The sequence below is a fragment of the Lucilia sericata genome, unplaced genomic scaffold, assembly GCF_015586225.1.
Source record: "Lucilia sericata isolate MDLA Ls3-8-SP2 unplaced genomic scaffold, ASM1558622v1 Contig000083F_arrow, whole genome shotgun sequence".
In the NCBI taxonomy this organism is placed as follows: domain Eukaryota; kingdom Metazoa; phylum Arthropoda; class Insecta; order Diptera; family Calliphoridae; genus Lucilia; species Lucilia sericata.
In genome coordinates this window covers 178,564-197,933 of record NW_023994116.1, presented here as the reverse complement: position 1 = coordinate 197,933, position 19,370 = coordinate 178,564, and the positions used below count along the sequence as shown (strand labels likewise).

The window sequence follows — 19,370 nt, the reverse complement described above, 5'->3', positions numbered from 1 at the left end:
TGGCGAATGTTTATTGTTGCGATTGCGAGTATGTGTGTGTCCAAGTATTTTTTTCTTTTTCTCCTTTTGGTTTGTAAAGTATTCATCACTTAACTGGCGTTCAACCTCATGGGAACCATGTTCTAATTGGCGAAAACGATGGTGATGCTGATTAAACAAAACAGTCACAAGACTACATTTCTGAAACACTAAACATTAAAGACATTTTAAAATATACATTAGAAAACATTTGAATGTAATCTCATATATTTTAAAAAGTTAATCTCATTAACAAATCATTACCGCACGTCATGTTTAATTTTGGAAGAAATCTATAAAAAAATAATAATCAAATAAAATACAATTTAAAAAATTTAAGATTGTGTTAAAAATTCGAAACTCGTATATTTCGCAGCAGAAATAAATCTACTACTGGAAAAAAATTAACAAGAATTATATACATAAAAACTGTAATATAAATTTGGTAAAACAGTCTTGCACCAATGTCGACCAACCATCCATCAAACACATTGGAGAGAGAAAAATTAAGAAATGTGAAATTAACAAAAACATTGCCATAATTGTATCACGTGCAACCATGCATCATCCGTCGTCTATCTAACAAACCAAAATAAAATCAGACATCCATCCGTCTCATCGATGGACGGATCGATCGATCGATTGTAAACATCTTAGCTGTTCTTTAACGTTGCTTTACAGTTCATAAACATCAGCAAACACCAAATAAATACAATCTGAGAATATCGGCATTAGCGTTTTTTTTTGGCTTTAATATAAAGTCTGGTCGTTATTTGAGCACCCTTCATACATAAACTTAAAAAATACTATTCATGCTAATTTTCACGTACTCTTTTTGAATGTTTTATTTAACTCATCCCATCTTCAATTTTAGCTTTTAATCTTGTGATTATAAACATAAGAATTTGCTTAACTCCTTCATGCCACTAGTAATAAAAAGCAAATGGACAAACCAACTCATTGACAGTTCAAATAGATGGACAGTGACCTGGTTGTCTGTTAGGCTAACCGACTTAACTGCATGGCTATAATGCATGCTTTGGGTGAGCGCGATCGCTTCGGCTGTTGACTTGATGGAATGATGAGGAGCAACGATGTATAGTAATGCGTTGCGAAAACAAAATTCCATGACGACTGACAGTATTAAACATTTTTCGCTTTTAAAAGTGTAAAACCTTCAACAAAAACGCTTAAACGAAAGGAGAAAAAAACAAAGAATATGAAACAACAAACAAATAAAAACTTGTAGAAATCTTTTTCCATGTCTACAGTTCTGCCATTCGATATCAATGCAGCAGATCAGCAGCCAAACAGTACTCGCTCTCAAAGATTTCTGTTTTTTGTCTCTATAAATGTAGACGAATGTTTGTGTATATTGTGTTTTTTTTCGCTTCGAGATATTTCAGAATCATTCCTCATCGTTTTAAGGTGATACTTTTGGTTCATCGTTGTTCATTCCACTTCAGCACAAAAATGACAAAATGTCTTTTATTTTTCCAAACAGAATATTTTTATACGGTCGCGCTTAAAATATCAATGAGCTTGAATGGTTTTTTGGGATGTTTTTGCTCTTGGTCGTTTTGTCCTCTAGTACTCGCACGAACAATGTTTTAAAAATTTTAACAAAAACGCTTGAATTTAGAGCTTTTTGTTTCTGCTGGCTTTTGGAATTTTGTTTGGGATTTTAGCTTTTTTATTGTAAGATGATCTTTCACTGCTACTTTCTGATGACGTTGCTTATAATGATCATTGTGAGGAATTTTTTTTTGTCCATTTTTGTTTTTGTCAATATTTAGTTAAGAAGCAGAGTGAGGATTCTGATTCTGTTTGATTTGTGTTGTATTTTGTGTTCGTATGATGTTGGTCGGAATAAATCAAATCACACATCACAATCAATATGCGCATCTTTTATTACAAAAGCAATTGCTGCAAAAACGTATATGACAACATGTGTTAAGTCAAGGTCGACCAACATCACACTCTATAACTAACTAGAAAACATAATAATTTACACAATTAAGAATGAAAATCACATCGAAGAACGTATGTATGTATTTCAAATTTTATTAAATATTGTGATTTTTTAATTACATGTGTAAGTTTTGTTTTTAAGTATTTCGAACAGGTTTCCTAGTAGGAAATTCCTACTTTATCCTATCCAATTTCGATGAAACTCGATGCACATACATTTGGCATAAATACAAAATGTTTAAGTTCTTTAGACTATCGTTACAGTTTAGATGTTATTGAGGTCCAAAGTGCAGATTTTTTAAGATTTTTCTTAAAGACATTGAGTTAAATGTCGTTATTTTCTTAACTAGTTATCCGATTTTATTAATCTTAGTCGCAAAGTAATGATTATATATATGTTGCAGTTTGACAATTCTTTTATTAGCGTATATTTTGAATTGAAAGCTACTATATATTGAATAGTTTTCTTCAAGTCGTTTAAATGAATCAATGAACTGATTTCACTACTCTTAATAAGTTTATAGTAATAGTTGTACATAAACTATCGCTTGGAACTAATTCGTAATTTTTGCTTTTATACCCTACATACGTTATTGAGTTTTTGTACAAGTATATAAACTTGACATTCAAACTAATATTTTTATGAATGTCAAGTTTATAATCGACCTTACTAGTATTTGAAAATGAGCCGTTTTGTAAAAATGGCATAAAAATATAAAAACGACATAAAAAGGACAAAATATATATACATATATGTATTGATGAATTAATAGTCATTGTTCGAAAGATCTTGCAATCAATTAATTACTTTAAAAGTAATAATATATGCGCTATGGAAAGGATATCAAATATTCCCGACCTTCTTGGGAAGTAGTAAAACAGAAGAAAACTCGAAAAAATTTGTAAATTTGTTTTGATATTGAAAATGAAAAATATCGGTCCACTATTTCGCATAGCCCCAAAACAAACTTCCTCCATATATACTGTGTTTAGCAAATTTCAAACACAGATTCTCATTGTACTCGGAGCCACTTGTCAAAAAAATAGTATCACACTAAAAAACGTTTTAATAGTATTAAAAGTAAATATTCTACAAAATTTGTTAGAGTTCAACGTATGATTTGGTACTAAAAACTTATTTTACTTGCAAAAACGATTAACTCTCACAGATTAAGTCAAAATTTTAGTAAAACTAGTGAATTGTTTTCGGTAGTCATATCGACTTCGAAGGGTATTGTAATGTCGGTATGTATCTTCAAACATTTTCTCTTAATGGGATATTTTTTTTAGTTTATACGAAATTGTTGTTGTGTTTCTGTTGAAAATAAAGTTTTTTGTTTTTGCACAGATGTCCATTCTTGGTTTGTTGGACAGATATCATGGCAGAAAATTTATTTTATGGCGGTAATGGTGTTATGTTTTACGCGATTAGCAAGACCAATGTTTTGACGTTGCTTAACAAAATGTATGTATATGTACCAACAAATACGAGTACAAACACCGTAGGTACACCTAATGCTACAAACGTCCAAGGGGCCCAGTACATTCTGGATATATTTGGACAAACAGAAAATCAAACAAATGAAAAAAAAATTCACCACAAATCAGTAGAACAATAATGATGATCATCGTCATTTATGTTGCAAATGAAGCAACAAAATGTTTATCATTTTTTCGAAGCAATCAATGTTTATTTACAGTACATTACTGTACAAAAGAAAGGTTTCTTTAGTTGATTGACAAAAAATCGAGCAGAATCAAACGAAAATAACGACAAAGTAAAATGTATTTTAACTTAAAAAAGGAGCTAAATGTTTGTGTGAGCGTGTTAGTGTTATTTTTTGAAAAAGAATGATCTTTATAAACCTGGTTAAAATTAAAATTAATAAGATTTTTACTAAGTTTTATTTTTATTTGTTTTTTAAGATATGGTGACCTTTAATTTTTTATGATTTAATTTCATTTCATTTAGTTTTTCTTTTTTTCATTTTCGGTCTTTTGGGATGTAAAGATGTCTTAATTATACCGCTATTTGCTTTTAATACCTTTTCAGTAGAAAAAGAGTTTTACGACATTTTAGTTGGTCTTGTTAAAATGACTTAAATTAAGCAATTTTTTATGGTTTATTTACTAAACTAAAGACACATTAAGTAGACAAGATATAGCAGCACCAGCGGCAACAACAAGCCCAACAACAACAAACACTTAGGAATATTTAACCATTGCACTTGTTTGTTGTCATCTTTTTAGTTGTTGCTCCCATTGTGTTGTAACGAAAGTCAGTTAACTCAGCCAGTTGTTCTGTCAACACACACAAAATCAGAATTGATTTGTTTCCTTTTGACTTTTTATGTTGAAAGCGAAAAGGTTAATTGTGGCAAGAAACTCAACAGAGGTTGTAATCGCAAGAGTACTTTCTTACTGCCGTTGTATGAATTCATTGTTAGAAACACAGATATGTATGTACATTTATAAGTATCGGATTTTCGTTCTAATTTAGATGATGATGGCGGACTGTGGCTTTTGGGATTCATTGTGAAATTCCTTTTTAGATCTAAAAAGAAACATACAAACTTATATAAATACATACATACATACATATTTAGTTATTTATTTAGTATAGTGGCTATAATAAAAACTATTCGTAATTGTTGTTGATTAGGTTTTAATTTTTTTATTATCTTTTTTCTATGTTTTGATTTTTAGACTTTTTATAGACAATTTAATGCTCGTTCGTTCGTATGATATAAAAAATGCACTCGTAACATAATATTTTATTTTTTAATTTTATTTCTTATTTCATCTTTATGTTTGTGAGCGTGTGTGTATCTTTTAGATCCATGTTGAACTGGATGTCGTTGTTTTTTTACCTTTAACTGTTTAACAGTTTTAACTGTTCAACAGTAGCAGGTTAACTGGGTGTGTATCCATGTTTGGTTTTATCTCAATTTAATTCAATCATTCGGGCTTTATAGATTTCGTTTCTTTCAGTAACTAACTATAGGAGAGTGTATAAAAGTTGAAATAATTTGCATAATTAATTTTTATTGTGTGTTTTATATTTCCAAAGGAACCATTAAATTGATTGAAAAGTTCCCATGATTTTTATTCTCTACTTTCCACATTAGTGACGAATTCAATAAGATCTATCAAAATCGGCGGATATGACAGAGTTTTTATGAATTGTCTTCTGAATTATAAAATTAATCAAAAATACTGTTTAATAATTAAAAACAACTAAGCGGAAACACACGAACAACCCTTTATTGATTTTTAAATGTAAACTTATTTAATCTTTATATCATTTCGAAAGTTTTTATTATTAATTAATCTTAAGTAATTTGGTTATATGCCATTAAAAAAACTAGAACAATGTCAATCTCTGATCACTACAAAGAAATAAATTATGAGATATTATTACCAACATTTATACAATACACATGGATGTAGTATGTATGTACAAAAAGGATTTATAAAGGATTGATGTAAAGTATACTACCGAATATGTTTTTTTATTATTATTTCTGAACTTTAAGAGCTTTTATAAAATGTAATACATTTTTTTACTCTAAAATTACGGGATTTTTTTTCAAAAATTCTTTATACATATATGTATGTATGTATGTATGTATGTATGTATGTATGTATGTATGTATGTATGTATGTATGTATGTATGTATGTATGTATGTATGTATGTAGGTAAACGTGTATCTCTACATGGTTTTTATGAAGCCATTAGATGTGTTGCCATAACAATGAACAGCAATTAAAGTAATAAAATTACGACTTAACGATACCCTTTATCCAGAAGAAAGTTTAGCTACATTCTACTATAATGTAAGATGGAAAATGTGTATAAAATAAAATCAAACGTTATAATACATATTGGTATTACAATATTTACATTAGGGACGTAACCGGTATATTTTATAACTTTTCAAGGAAGACATTTGCTTATAAACATATCTTTTGGAAATTATAAACAAGGAACTCCCCTAATGGTAATACTTACTTATATAAAAGTAAGTATAAGTATGTGTTATAAACATATATTTAAGTATGCATGTGCCTACTCATTAACAAGTAGTAGGTAGTGATTTTAATGATATACAAACGACTAACTAAAGACACATTAAATGGCATCCACATAGTTGTATGAATGTAAATACGTACTAGTTAGTTATTTGGGGCATCATATATTTGGAATCACTGTTCTAGGCTGGTCTTGTGACAGTCTTTTGTGAGGTGATGAAGATGGAGATGACGATGTAGATGATGACTGTGATGCCAGTGTTTAATGCTCACATAAAATGTGTTATCCACTCGTTTATTCATTTTAGGCAAAGACCATAGGCGTTCATTCAAATTGAAGTAGTTTTTCGATCGTTTCGTCGTTAAATGGATTTTATGACTTAACAGTCGCCTTAAGATATTTTTAGTTTTTGTTGTGCTTTAGTACTGCAATACAATACATATTTACATGTATTGTATGATGATATTAATGGCTTAGTAAAAATTAAATTTCCACCAAAAGATGATATGTGCTTGATTTCAGAAGCTGAACTTAGTTTAACGCATACGATAAACAAGAGTCTAGTTAAATTGATTTAAATTGACAATAAAATTTCCCCAAAGAGTTATTTTTATTAATGCTTAAATCATTAAAAATACAAAAAACTTTTTTTTTCAAAAATTAAAACTAATAAAATAAACACGCATCCCAAGAAGTTTCAGGATTCTAAATAATTCCAGGAGTTTTTTTTTTATTAAATATATTTTATCTTGATTTTTGATATCAATTATACATAAAACTCAGATGATATAAAATATATCTTCGATAATTTGAGGTTTAGTTGAAAGAATTCATTACTGAATTTCATATAAATTTAGTTTTTAGTTGAGAAAAATTGTTATGGTAGAACACTTTATGCAAATACACAGTTTTCTTTCATATTTTGTTGTTCAAGTTTGCATTCTAAGTCTTTTGTTTTGAATAAAAAAAAATCCGTTTAAGTATAACACCTTGTAATAATTATGAAAAATTGATATACATTAGAAGCTAGAGTCAATTTATAGCAATTCTGCATACTCCGTTTTTTATAATCAGCTCTTATGTCCTTGTAAAAGGAATCCAGAGTTCAAAGGACTGACAATTTCAAACAAATATTTTTAATATTTCTATGTGTTATACATATATCGGGACCCAATAGTTCTGTCAGACAGGTTTTCAAGAAGTTTCCTATTTAAAATCAGTAAAACCTTTTCATAAATAACTGAAATATGAGCGAAATCCTAGACAAATTCTGAAAATAATATTGAACGTAGAAACATGAAATTAAGCATGTAAAGCCCGGAGTAAGTGAGAACGTATAAAAAGAGACTTTTTTTCGTTCTTCAAAAGGTACTTTTTGAATTTTCTATAATATTGAACCTAGAAACAAACAGAAGCATGTAGGGACCGGATTATGTGAGAACATATTATAGGGGACTTTTTCCTTGTTCAAAGGGTACTATGTGAATTTTCTATAATATTGAACCAAGAAACATAAAATTAAACATTAAGCTGGTCCACATCCAGTTATCGTTTAACCTGCAGATATTCTGCCGGTTAAAATATTTTTGTATGAAAACTGTCAATTTAACCTAACGTTATAATAACCATAATTTAACCTAACGATATAATAACCAGACATTGAGATAATAGGGGTAAGAGTCCTAAGTAAATAAAAATCTGTTTAAGGCTTTTTGAATAATTTTTTACAAAAAATGTAACTGCTGTAACTAATGTAAAGGCCAATACTAAATTAATAATAATTTTGGCAAAAAAAATCTGTTTAATATTCAGAATCCAATTCTTGGACTATTCGATTAGTAAAATCGGTCCATGAGTCCATGGGATATATGATCAAAATTCAAAAAAAAAGAAATATAGAACAATGTTTAACTCGTTCAACACGTTTGGTGCTGGAACTTTATTGACAGCAGCAAAAAAGTGAGTGTTTCTTAATATTTACAAAAAGAATCAAAAAGTCATAATCCTAATGAACATATTATTACAAAATTTTGTGAATATTCGCATGTTTTACAACGAAAACTAGTAAATAAAGAAATTGACAAAGTAATTTCCATTCCCTTAATGTTGCTTAAATTCGTTGTTAATTTTTATAAGTCCTGATAACATTAATTTGACATGTAAAATACATGTTAAACATGCACATGAAATATTTAACAGAAAATGACAAAAATTTAAAGACAAGAAACCCGCACAAAAAGCGCGTGCCAAGTGTCTTTGCAGGCAGGCAACTGGCAAATAACGGAAAGCAAACAGTTTGACAATTTATTTTATGTCCGTCTGGCTACATGTATGCCAAGTGCAGCAATTCAGTAAATTAGCTGCACTTTGATCGAGTTGATGATGAGACTTGATGATGGTTGATGGTTGAAATTAATGAGAGCAACACCTATAATTATAATTCCATTATGAAAGCGGACACATTTGAGAAAAATTCAGCACAATCTGCAATCGCATACGATAACCAAAAGAAAGGAAGAATTGCCTTAAAGGAATCAACAGGACAACAAATATTCTTCTAGAGGACCGTATAAAAGAGTGTGTGTGTGCAAAAGGTGCATTAAGGATACTGGTGAAAATAAACCACAATAAAATGTGAATGTAAGAATGCAAAAGGACAAAAAGAATAAAAAAACAGTGTACTCGACAATAATTGCCAGGAGTTAGAGGGAAGGGGCGTTTTTAAAGGACCGGTGTTTTGGTTTTTCGATTGATAGTCAAAAAATAATGATTGGCACTTGTCCAAAAAATACCCAAAAAACCTATACAAACATTTCTCTTTGTTTTTGGCGCGGGCGATTCGAATTTTTCTTATAAACAATGCGGGTAATACGTTTATATTTTTCTTTTTTTTTGTGGAAGTGCAGGTGATTTTTTACGAATCATTGAAGAAAAATTGCGTTAAAATTATTTCCGTTAATAGTCATTTGTTTGCTTTAATAGAAGTTGTGTGTTTGTGAAGTGCTATTAAAATTACACTTGTTAAAAAATTTGTAAAGTGTGTCCTCATTAGCGATAAACTGCCCAGCATTGGCTCAATGCAGTTAAGAAATTGTCTTTATGCTTAAATTTGGATTTTGATGAATGATTATTATAGATTGAATGCTTTTGAATGAAGATGGTCCTATTAAATATTGTTATTTTTAAATTTGTTATGCCTATACAAACTGCGGTTATTTATTGAGTATTGCATTTCAGGTGACGACATGTATGTATCTATGCACAAGACATCAGAACAAAATGTAAAATATATATCCTATATCGTATATTTTTTATTTTTCCATCCCTGATTTTGTCAATAACAACGGTAACGGTAACAAGGTAACGGTAACAATATACAGTTTACGTTACATTACGTGTTGTCCTTGCCCTGTTTAGTTTTTATGAACAAGCTGTATGTGTTATTATTTTCTTGTTCTTGCAAAATTTCTCATATCTCCGTTTTATTTATGAACCGATTTTATTGTTTTTAAATGAAATTATTGTCTGACAGAATTATTGAAGGTTTGGATCCCGAAGATATCTGGAGTCTTTAGAAAACTGATTTCAACATTATTTTGACAACTCTTATATAATTAACTTGTTTGAAAGTTTTGCAGCATATTATTTACTTCTGATGAAAACAGAGGAAATAGTAAAATTCGTCAGGATATTCACTATTTTAATTAGTTTTTTGGTGTATTAAGGACCTTTATTTGTTAGCACATTCAATTTATAAGAACTATTGGTGTTGGTTTGATATTTTTTTCTTATGGCCAAAGATTATTTTAATAGCTTTAATTATTTTTCAACATTACTTATTTTTTCATATTTTGACCAAAAGTTCGAATTTTCGAAATTCTAAAATAAAATCTTTTGAACTTATTTCGGATATTCGAATAGAATCCTGTAGTCTAAGGATTAACCTGTATTTAACCTGCCAAAAGTCAATTTCGAAATGCTCCCCTATATATTGTGTTTATGGATCGATCCTTTTTTTCGGCATGAGACACCGTTTAATATGGAGTTTATCTGCAATATCGATATGTAGCCCTTTACGCCTTACAAATGTTGTAAAGTTTCAGGAATTTATACATAGATCGATGCTTTCGTCATTTATTTTATTATCATATCACTCATTTACTAAAAGACTAGAATAATCTAATCGTTTTTTAATTGAGTAAAACAAAATAAACCCCTTTTAAAGTTTTTTGTCTAACTTTAACTGTTTTATTACCTCAAAAATTTTTATTATATTTGGCGCAAGTGTAATTGTACCCTACAACCCTTTTGTGGGCAGTTCTGTCTCCAATAACTTGGTAAATTATTTCGTATTTCATGTGAAATTCCATACAAATAGTTTATATTATTATAAGGAATAACTCACTGTTCTAAATACAATTATAACCATAATGCTTTAATTATATTTTTCAGAACATTCAAAATAAGTTTTATAATACATACAGCTGCTAAGTTAAACTAAAACTCAAAGAATTTTCATTGAATACATATTGTTATATATAATTATCGTCATTTGTAGCAACTTTTAAGTGCCTTAAAATCTAAAGAAAAATCATTAGATTTCCCTCTAATAGCTAAATCATATTTTTTCCCGTAAAATGAGATTTAAAATCGCTAGATTGGACAAGAAAATGGCAAAAGTGGCAACAGTGTCTGCCACTGTCACGAGAGGAAAATTAGTCTAGACAAACACTACAATGGTAAAAATACTGCATTATCGACCATCTTCGAATGGAATTTAGTGTGGACAAAATCCAATCATATTATAAACACCCTTTCCATAATTTTCTTCCGTATTCTATTACGTTTTTCTACAAAGTGTGTTTTGTTAAGTGTTGCCAATATTTTGCTTTCATTTCCCATTAAAATATGTCACAAAAACCGCTAGAAAAGGTCAAAATTAAGTTTTTGTAAAAATCGCTCGAAAATGCCAAATATTAATCAACAGCTGGAAAAATTTTAACTTACCAAATAAATACATTTTATAAAAAAAAATTAAGAATATTAAATCTCGACTATAGACTAGGCTGGACTATAGACTATAACAAAGACTAGACTATAGGCTGGACTACAGACTATTACAAAGACTAGATCAAAGACCAGACAAAAGACTAGACAAAAGACTAGATAAAAGACTAGACCAAAGACGAGAACAAAGACTAGACCAAAGGCCTAGACCCAAAAACTAGATCAAAGACTACACCAAAGACTAGACCATGGACTATATAGACCATAGTCTAATATATAGTCTAGTCTATAGTCTAGTCTATAGTCTAGTCTATAGTCTAGTCTATAGTCTAGTCTATAGTCTAGTCTATAGTCTAGTCTATAGTCTAGTCTATAGTCTAGTCTATAGTCTAGTCTATAGTCTAGTCTATAGTCTAGTCTATAGTCTAGTCTATAGTCTAGTCTATAGTCTAGTCTATAGTCTAGTCTATAGTCTAGTCTATAGTCTAGTCTCTATAGTCTAGTCTATAGTCCTAGTCTATAGTCTAGTCTATAGTCTAGTCTATAGTCTAGTCTATAGTCTAGTCTATAGTCTAGTCTATAGTCTAGTCTATAGTCTAGTCTATAGTCTAGTCTATAGTCTAGTCTATAGTCTAGTCTATAGTCTAGTCTATAGTCTAGTCTATAGTCTAGTCTATAGTCTAGTCTATAGTCTAGTCTATAGTCTAGTCTATAGTCTAGTCTATAGTCTAGTCTATAGTCTAGTCTATAGTCTAGTCCTATAGTCTAGTCTATAGTCTAGTCTATAGTCTAGTCTATAGTCTAGTCTATAGTCCTAGTCTATAGTCTAGTCCTATAGTCTAGTCTATAGTCTAGTCATAGTCTAGTCTATAGTCTAGTCTATAGTCTAGTCTATAGTCTAGTCTTATAGTCTAGTCTATAGTCTAGTCTATAGTCTAGTTCTATAGTCTAGTCCTATAGTCTAGTAGTCGAGTCTATAGTCTAGTCTATAGTCTAGTCTATAGTCTAGTCTATAGTCTAGTCTATAGTCTAGTCTATAGTCTAGTCTATAGTCTAGTCTATAGTCTAGTCTATAGTCTAGTCTATAGTCTAGTCTATAGTCTAGTCTATAGTCTAGTCTATAGTCTAGTCTATAGTCTAGTCTATAGTCTAGTCTATAGTCTAGTCTATAGTCTAGTCTATAGTCTAGTCTAGTCTAGTCTAGTCTATAGTCTATAGTCTAGTCTAGTCTATAGTCTAGTCTATATTCTAGTCTATAGTCTAGTCTGTAGTCTAGTCGACTTTGCGATTTGAAAACATTTGCCCTAAGATAGAATTTTACATACAAAATAGGCGTTTTTGGGATGCACACGGTCCCCTCAAATTTCGAAATATTTTTTCATTTAAGTTATTTTGTGTAAAGGTAGCTTTCAAAATAATAAATACGAGGTGCCCTGCTTTTCGCACCCCTCATTACTCCTATGGTATGTTCAAAACTTAATCTCAACAACACTTCCTCTTTACGCATGTAAATTGGAAACTGACAAACAGTTCCCTCTTTTTTATTTCTATACCACTATGCGTTCCATTTCAAAAAAATAGTTTTCTCATGTTCAGTACATTAATACGCATCGATTGGAAGGTATTACTGTTTGTGATCACCAATTTGTAAATTTAAAGAAATAATAAGAATCGATTTAAGTTTTTATTATTTTTTATTTTTATGTAAATATTGTTTTTGTAAAATTAATATACATACATATCTCGTTTAAATGATACTTAAAACATTTAATTTTTTATTTTCCCAATAATATTTAAAATGATTAAAATAATAGTTTTATGGACAATCTAAATATGTACAACATTCGTAGAGACATACATACATACATTCGTTTATTCATAATTACAAATAATTTACTTTCATTGTGTATACAACATTAGGTAATTACATAATGTACATTGTACATACTACATCAATGATATTTGCTTGATCAAAATCATAAGGAATAATAAAATTATTCACAATACTCGATTAAATTAATTTGATTTAATAAACAACAAAATGTTTAAAAATGCAACTCAATATACTCGACATTGTGAAAACACTACACTATTTTATTATAACATTTATGAATACATATTTAGTGTTAGTATAAGTATGTACAAAATTTGTCTAAACTATTGCATTTTTTTTTTGGAAAAAAATTTCGCATATAATAATTATTAATATTTATTATAAGAAATGTCGATCGAAAAAAGGTTAATATAGATATTGATCATTACAATAGTTAAATAATGTTGGTGCCAAAATTATCTAGCATTATTGACTGACAATTTTCAAGGAAATATTTAAATCATTCATTACAAGAAATGGCACTCACGCTAATAATTTATTTGTTGTATGTGTGTAGGATTGTAAAAATAATATCTTAAATAAATTATAACTAAGTTTTTAAATGAATAACTAAATTTTCTTATTTATTATTAGGTTTAGTTTGTTTTGCAATCGATTTCATTTGTATGAAAATAAAATTAAATGAGACGTCTTATTTCTACAGATTATCACAGTTCGATAGTAAATGTATTAAATATTAATATTCCTAATCATCTAAATATTTTATAAAAAATACATACATACATATGTACATTTATGTAAATGCATACATACATGCATACATACATATGTATAAACTATTTTTGTTTTAATTTACATTTTGATCATTGACAGTTTATTGTTAACTTGTTATAAGAGAGTGTCTAATGTATTAGTAAATAATGTAATCAGTTTACTTTTTTAATTATCGTTTAGTTTGTCGTTTTTATAACTATACATCGTAAAAGATATCCACATTCTACCATTCTTTTGTTTTATGTAAATTTTGAAGTTTTGTTAATATGTGGAACACTATTAGCGGAAATACACTAAATACGTCCAAATATTCCGTAATTATTATTTACAAATTTCGCTTTTGATTTGTTTGTTTCATTGCAATAACAATAAGTACTTATTTAATAGTAAGAAAAATAATTTTATATGCGATAAATAAAACTAAATATATATAATTTAATAAATACAATACTTAATATACTAATTTACATTTATATGCAGGCACTTTTAAGGCGTTTAATTTTTGTTGTTTTTCTCGGTATCGAAATGAATTTCCGATCAGTTCTTATTTCATCAGGCGGGACACAAACAATTGTTTAGTTTCAAATTGTTTGTTGGGTTATTTAGTTTTATATCTAAAAATTTGTTCTATTTACAATTACTGTAGGATATGTATATACATACACATAGATTTAAGATATTAAAAGGCACGTTTTCTTTTTAACCGTTGTCGGGCAAGAATTGGTTAAATGTTCTACTATATTTAGGATTCGAGGGCAGTGGTGGTGTTATCAAAGCCCAGATTCAATATCATACCCTTGTTTCATTTCGGTGCAGAGGTTGCAATTCTCGTTGCGTGTCGTTGTAGTACTCATGATCAGAGCTAGTGGGTTCTGAAGGTGTTACAGGCATATCAAGCATTGTGGTTACTCCGTTGGGTGGCCTCGATACCATTACGGGTATTCCGAGTGTTTGTGTTGGTATGGGAGCCTCTTGGGGATTTTGGTTGGCAGTTGGGTTGAGCAAATACTCGGGATTATCGACACTGACTGGTACACCAATTAGATCCATATAACCTCCCGGCGCTGAAGACATGGCATTGCTCGTTGTTATATTGTTGTTATTATTATTAAGTTGGCTTTGTGAGGGCAATTGGCAGGTGGGCATAAGATAGTCGTCTTCGTCGACTGGAAGATCTAAACGCAAGTCGCCTATTCCGACTTCTCGGGCATTCGAATCGGTTTCATCACTTTCGTTGGAAGAATTCTTATTCATTGGATCCTTGCAGTACCGATTTAGTTTGGGAATATCTTCTGAGCCATCGTGATTGTGGGGACCGGGTGCTGATTTAGGTTGCAAATAATCATCGGCCTCATTTATTGGCTCTGGTCCATCAAACGTGGGCGCTAACTTACGAATCAAATCCTTCTCATCTTGGCTGGTGTAGGAAGGTAGTCTAGTAAACTTGTCTCCGGGAATGGCCAAATAGCGACCGGGATCACGAGCAAATTCGGCAAATACATTAACCAACTGCTTAAACGAAGGTCTCATTTCAGCGTCTAAATGCCAACAAGATAATAGAGTACAATAAATGTCTAAGGAACATATTTCTGGCTGTTCTAATTTCAAGCCAACTTCAATAAGATCGGGTATGTCTTTGGCTGGTATATTCTCATGAGGTCTTTGACCAAATGTAAGCAATTCCCATATGGTCACACCAAATGCCCATACATCCGATTTACTTGTGAAAACACGATGACGTATGCATTCCAATGCCAGCCACTTTATTGGCATTTTGCCACCAGCTGCCTTATACTCATTTGAGTCATTGTTTAAGAGTTTTGCCAAACCGAAATCGGTAATTTTCACACATGAAGGAGTTTGGACTAGTACATTTCTTGCTGCTAAATCGCGATGAACTAAACGCTTTTCTTCCAAATATGACATACCTTTGGCAATTTGGGTCGACCAGTTAAGCAGAGCCTTTGAACCAATCTTATCTCTATTGTTGCGAACATAATCCAAGAGGCAACCTAAAGGCATCAGTTGCGTTATTAACATCATTTGTGAAGTCATGCATACAGCCAATAGTTTTAATAAATTTGGATGTTCCACTGAAGCCATAATATATGCTTCTCGCAGAAATTCTTCACTTGATTCTGCCCCTGTTGATTTCAAAAGCTCTTTGATGGCTACAGGAATTTTAACATTCTCTCCTTCTGGAACCCAGACACCTTTGTAGACGCGACCAAATGCTCCCATACCCAAAACCCCACCTTTACGTAGTTCGGCCTCTTTTACGATGCGTAATTTAGACAAATTAGCACCTATATTGGAAGGTCTTAATGGTTCAGAATCCTCACAACCTGATAAAACCATGGTCATTTTAACAGCTTCCTTTTTGGCCTTGGCTTTTTGACGACAAACGTAGGTGACTACACTTAATATGCCCAAGACCAATACTAAAGTAACCAATGCTATAATCAGAAATATGTAGTTATCAACGGCTGCCACCAGCTTGGAGCCCTTCAGAGGAACTGATGAACAATATGTTCCCAAATGTGGAGCTTGATAAATTACGTGTGAATACTCCGGTGGACACTTTGAAGTGCAATTAAATATAGTTGCATTGTCATAAGGATCTCCTTCACCAAAAAGTTTGAAACTACGACACGCCAAACAATCATCTGATCCAGGACCAGTGCATCCTTTGCACTCTTGATTGCACATGAAACACTCACGATTCGCCTCGTCCGCATAATGATCTGATGGACATTCATCTTCGCACTGTTCTCCCCTTTTATAGCCGGCACATTTTTGACAAACCTGTTCATGGAAACCATAACCACTACACAGCTCACAACGTGGGTGGCACTTACGACAGATGGCTTTTCCAGCTAATGGTTTGAGTTGACCTTGCTCTCTTGGATTCACGTACTCCCAGTAATAACCATCTGGGCATTTATCGTTTTTCTGTAGACATCTTTCAATATTTCCGTCTGAACTGATTATCGCCAGGGGGCAAGTCTTACAACCACCAGGACCAATGGTGTCAAGAGGTCCAGTACAACCTTCACAAGTTGGGTGACAACTGCGACATGTACCGTAATCAGAAAATTTGTTTTCCGGACAAACGGTAACGCAGCGGTTTTCATCTCTTACATGAACACATTCATCACAATGTTCAGCATCTGGACCAGAACAGGTCCGACATTCCGGATGACACTGTTTGCACGTTTTTGCATTAAATTGATAAGCACTAGAAGTACAAAAACAAAAGGTATTTCGGTTATCATTTAACTTTTATGAGTCTATGTGACATTTTACTTACTTGGTGATATTACGACAATCCGCAATACAAGTGCCGTTGTACTCAAAGTTTTTACATTCCAAACACTGATCGTTGCCAGAACCCCAACAACCTGATTGGTCACATTGATTCGAACACACCAAGCCTTCTTTTTCTACAAAATTAATTAGAATTTGAATGGTTAGTACGTATTAATAAATGTGAAATTTAAATTAATGTCACTTACTGCAATCCTCCTTATTACGATTTCTTTCCACCACAAAACCATGTTCACCCGATTTCTGCAGTTTTGTCCAATTGATTTCATTTACATAACATATTTTGTCGTTGTGTTGAATTACCACGGAACCAGCATTAATTCGTTTTAACGATTTCAATTCCAAACTTTGCAATGATGTTTTAACAATGGATAAGGATGCGAAGTAACTCTCCATCAATTGACGACCGTGTATTACCTCTAAATTACGGAAGTAGGAGAGATTTTTAAAATCTGGATGGGCTCCTTCGATATCCAAATAACCAGTAATTTCTTTAACAGTTGAGAATACTTCCAAGGCATCCGGATGCATTGAACTATACCGAGGTCCGAGAGAATAATTTTTATATATATCTTGGAATCCAGAGAAAGTCTGATCCAAAATCCGTAAAGAACCTTCGATGACAGTACAGCCTCTATAAGACTCTATATTACCAGCATGCAAGATTGCAAGGCCAGGACATGACTTGGGACAAGGGCCATTACATGGTATACATTCACCGTCTTTGGCCATCTTGAAGGCAGGACAACTTCTAACACAGGCTCCACTATCTTTCAACAAGTGCTCGGGACATTCTTTGACACAAGTGGCACCATAGGCATATTTACCCTCCGGATTGGACTCCCACAAATAATTCGTTGGATTATATTTCTGCATTGGTGGACATTCCTCCTTGCATACACCATCGTCATAGAAATTCTTACATGCTATACAATCCTTCTGCGTAGGTCCTGTGCATCCACCAGCACAAAAAAGATGACAGCATTCCCTAGGACGAGGACCGAAACATCTATCTTGAGCACATTGTGGTGAACAATTGATTTTGCTAAACTTTTGGCAGTTATTGGGACCTTCTCCCCAACAGCCCTTCTCACAAGACTCATGACACTTGGGACACTCCCTCTCCGGTAGAGTGAAGTTGTAGATGTAGTTGTAGTGATATTTGTCGGTGGGTCCAGACATTATTTCATTCCAGTCAATACTCTTTATATGACACAAATTAAAATTATTGAAAAACCCCACTGAACCCTGTAGGATATCTCGTAAAGCAGGCATTTCCAAAGAAAACATTTTCGAATATGTAACAAAAAATGCAAATTGTTCGTCTTGAACATTCAGATTAAACAATGTACGACCGCGAATAATTTGAAGTCTGCAACAAAAAAAAAAGTGTTAGAATTAAATAAAGCCAAATGCATCGAACTCAAAAACCAAGCACTAACCTTGGGAATACGACTTTACGTATGTCAACATGACTGATCAATATATAGCCGGTAACTTCTCGAATATTCTCCAGAAAACTCAAATCCGAATTGGGATCTTGTAACCACGTCAACTCCAAATTTCCATCGACATAAGTGCAATTATTGTAGCGATCACGTAAGTTTCGATAATGATGTTCTCGATTTGAGGGCACTGATAGACGAGATTTAGTACCAATACAAACTGCAAAAAAAAAAATAAAATTAATTTATAAAAACAAAGATATTTCTTTGGAATTTTATTATCTATTATAAAAAATCTAACAGAATATACGATGACCTTAAAAGGCAGTTCAAAAGGTATTTTTTTAAATCTATTTTTACAAATGCTCAAACTTTATTTGGTCAGAACTTCTGCTTTTTGATCAAATGCAAAAACAAAGAGAATAACAAAGTAAAAGAGAACATATTTTAGACAAAGACTTATGTATGGGTAAATGTGTTTTATTTCTTATATTTGAGATTCATTGTTTAGAGAACAAAAACGAACATTTTCTTAAAAGTTATAAGTTTCTCTAGAAGTGTTTTTATTTAAGACAAAATGACAACTTAAAAGTAATTTAAGAGAGTTTTCATTAATGTATTTAAGGTGCAGCTTATTCTTTGTAATTGTTATCTTTTTTTGCATTTTGACTGAAACGAGTGTACAATTTTCCATTTGAAGAGTCATTTCACTTCTATTGTTGTACATTCAGAACTAACCAGGAAAATAATTAAGATTTTATAATTAATTTTAATTTGAATAAGATAAATTCTTTCAATTACTTTATAAATTGTTTTCTTTATGCTTATTATTATTATTATAAAATACACACACACACACAGTTTAAATTATTGCACACGAATTGGCTGTTAGAGAGGTTTGTATGTATGTGTCTTAAGTCTTTTGTTTAAAAGCATCAATTCATTTTATTTTTATTCGTA

At 31.3% G+C, this 19,370-nt stretch overlaps 1 protein-coding gene across 3 annotated transcripts in view; it reads right to left on the bottom strand.

The window, feature by feature from the left end:
• Positions 1 to 12,732: 12,732 nt before the first annotated feature.
• Positions 12,733 to 19,370, bottom strand: part of LOC119599625 (epidermal growth factor receptor) — a 53,409-nt gene continuing 46,771 nt past the window's right edge. For all 3 annotated transcript variants that reach the window (XM_037949482.1, XM_037949481.1, XM_037949480.1), the window contains 4 exons: positions 18,408 to 18,630; positions 17,154 to 18,337; positions 16,949 to 17,081; positions 12,733 to 16,876 (listed from right to left, as the gene is read on the bottom strand). In XM_037949482.1, the coding sequence (XP_037805410.1) occupies positions 14,428 to 16,876; positions 16,949 to 17,081; positions 17,154 to 18,337; positions 18,408 to 18,630 (3,989 nt within the window). In that variant the 3' untranslated portion in view covers positions 12,733 to 14,427. The remainder of the gene's footprint in view (positions 16,877 to 16,948; positions 17,082 to 17,153; positions 18,338 to 18,407; positions 18,631 to 19,370) is intronic.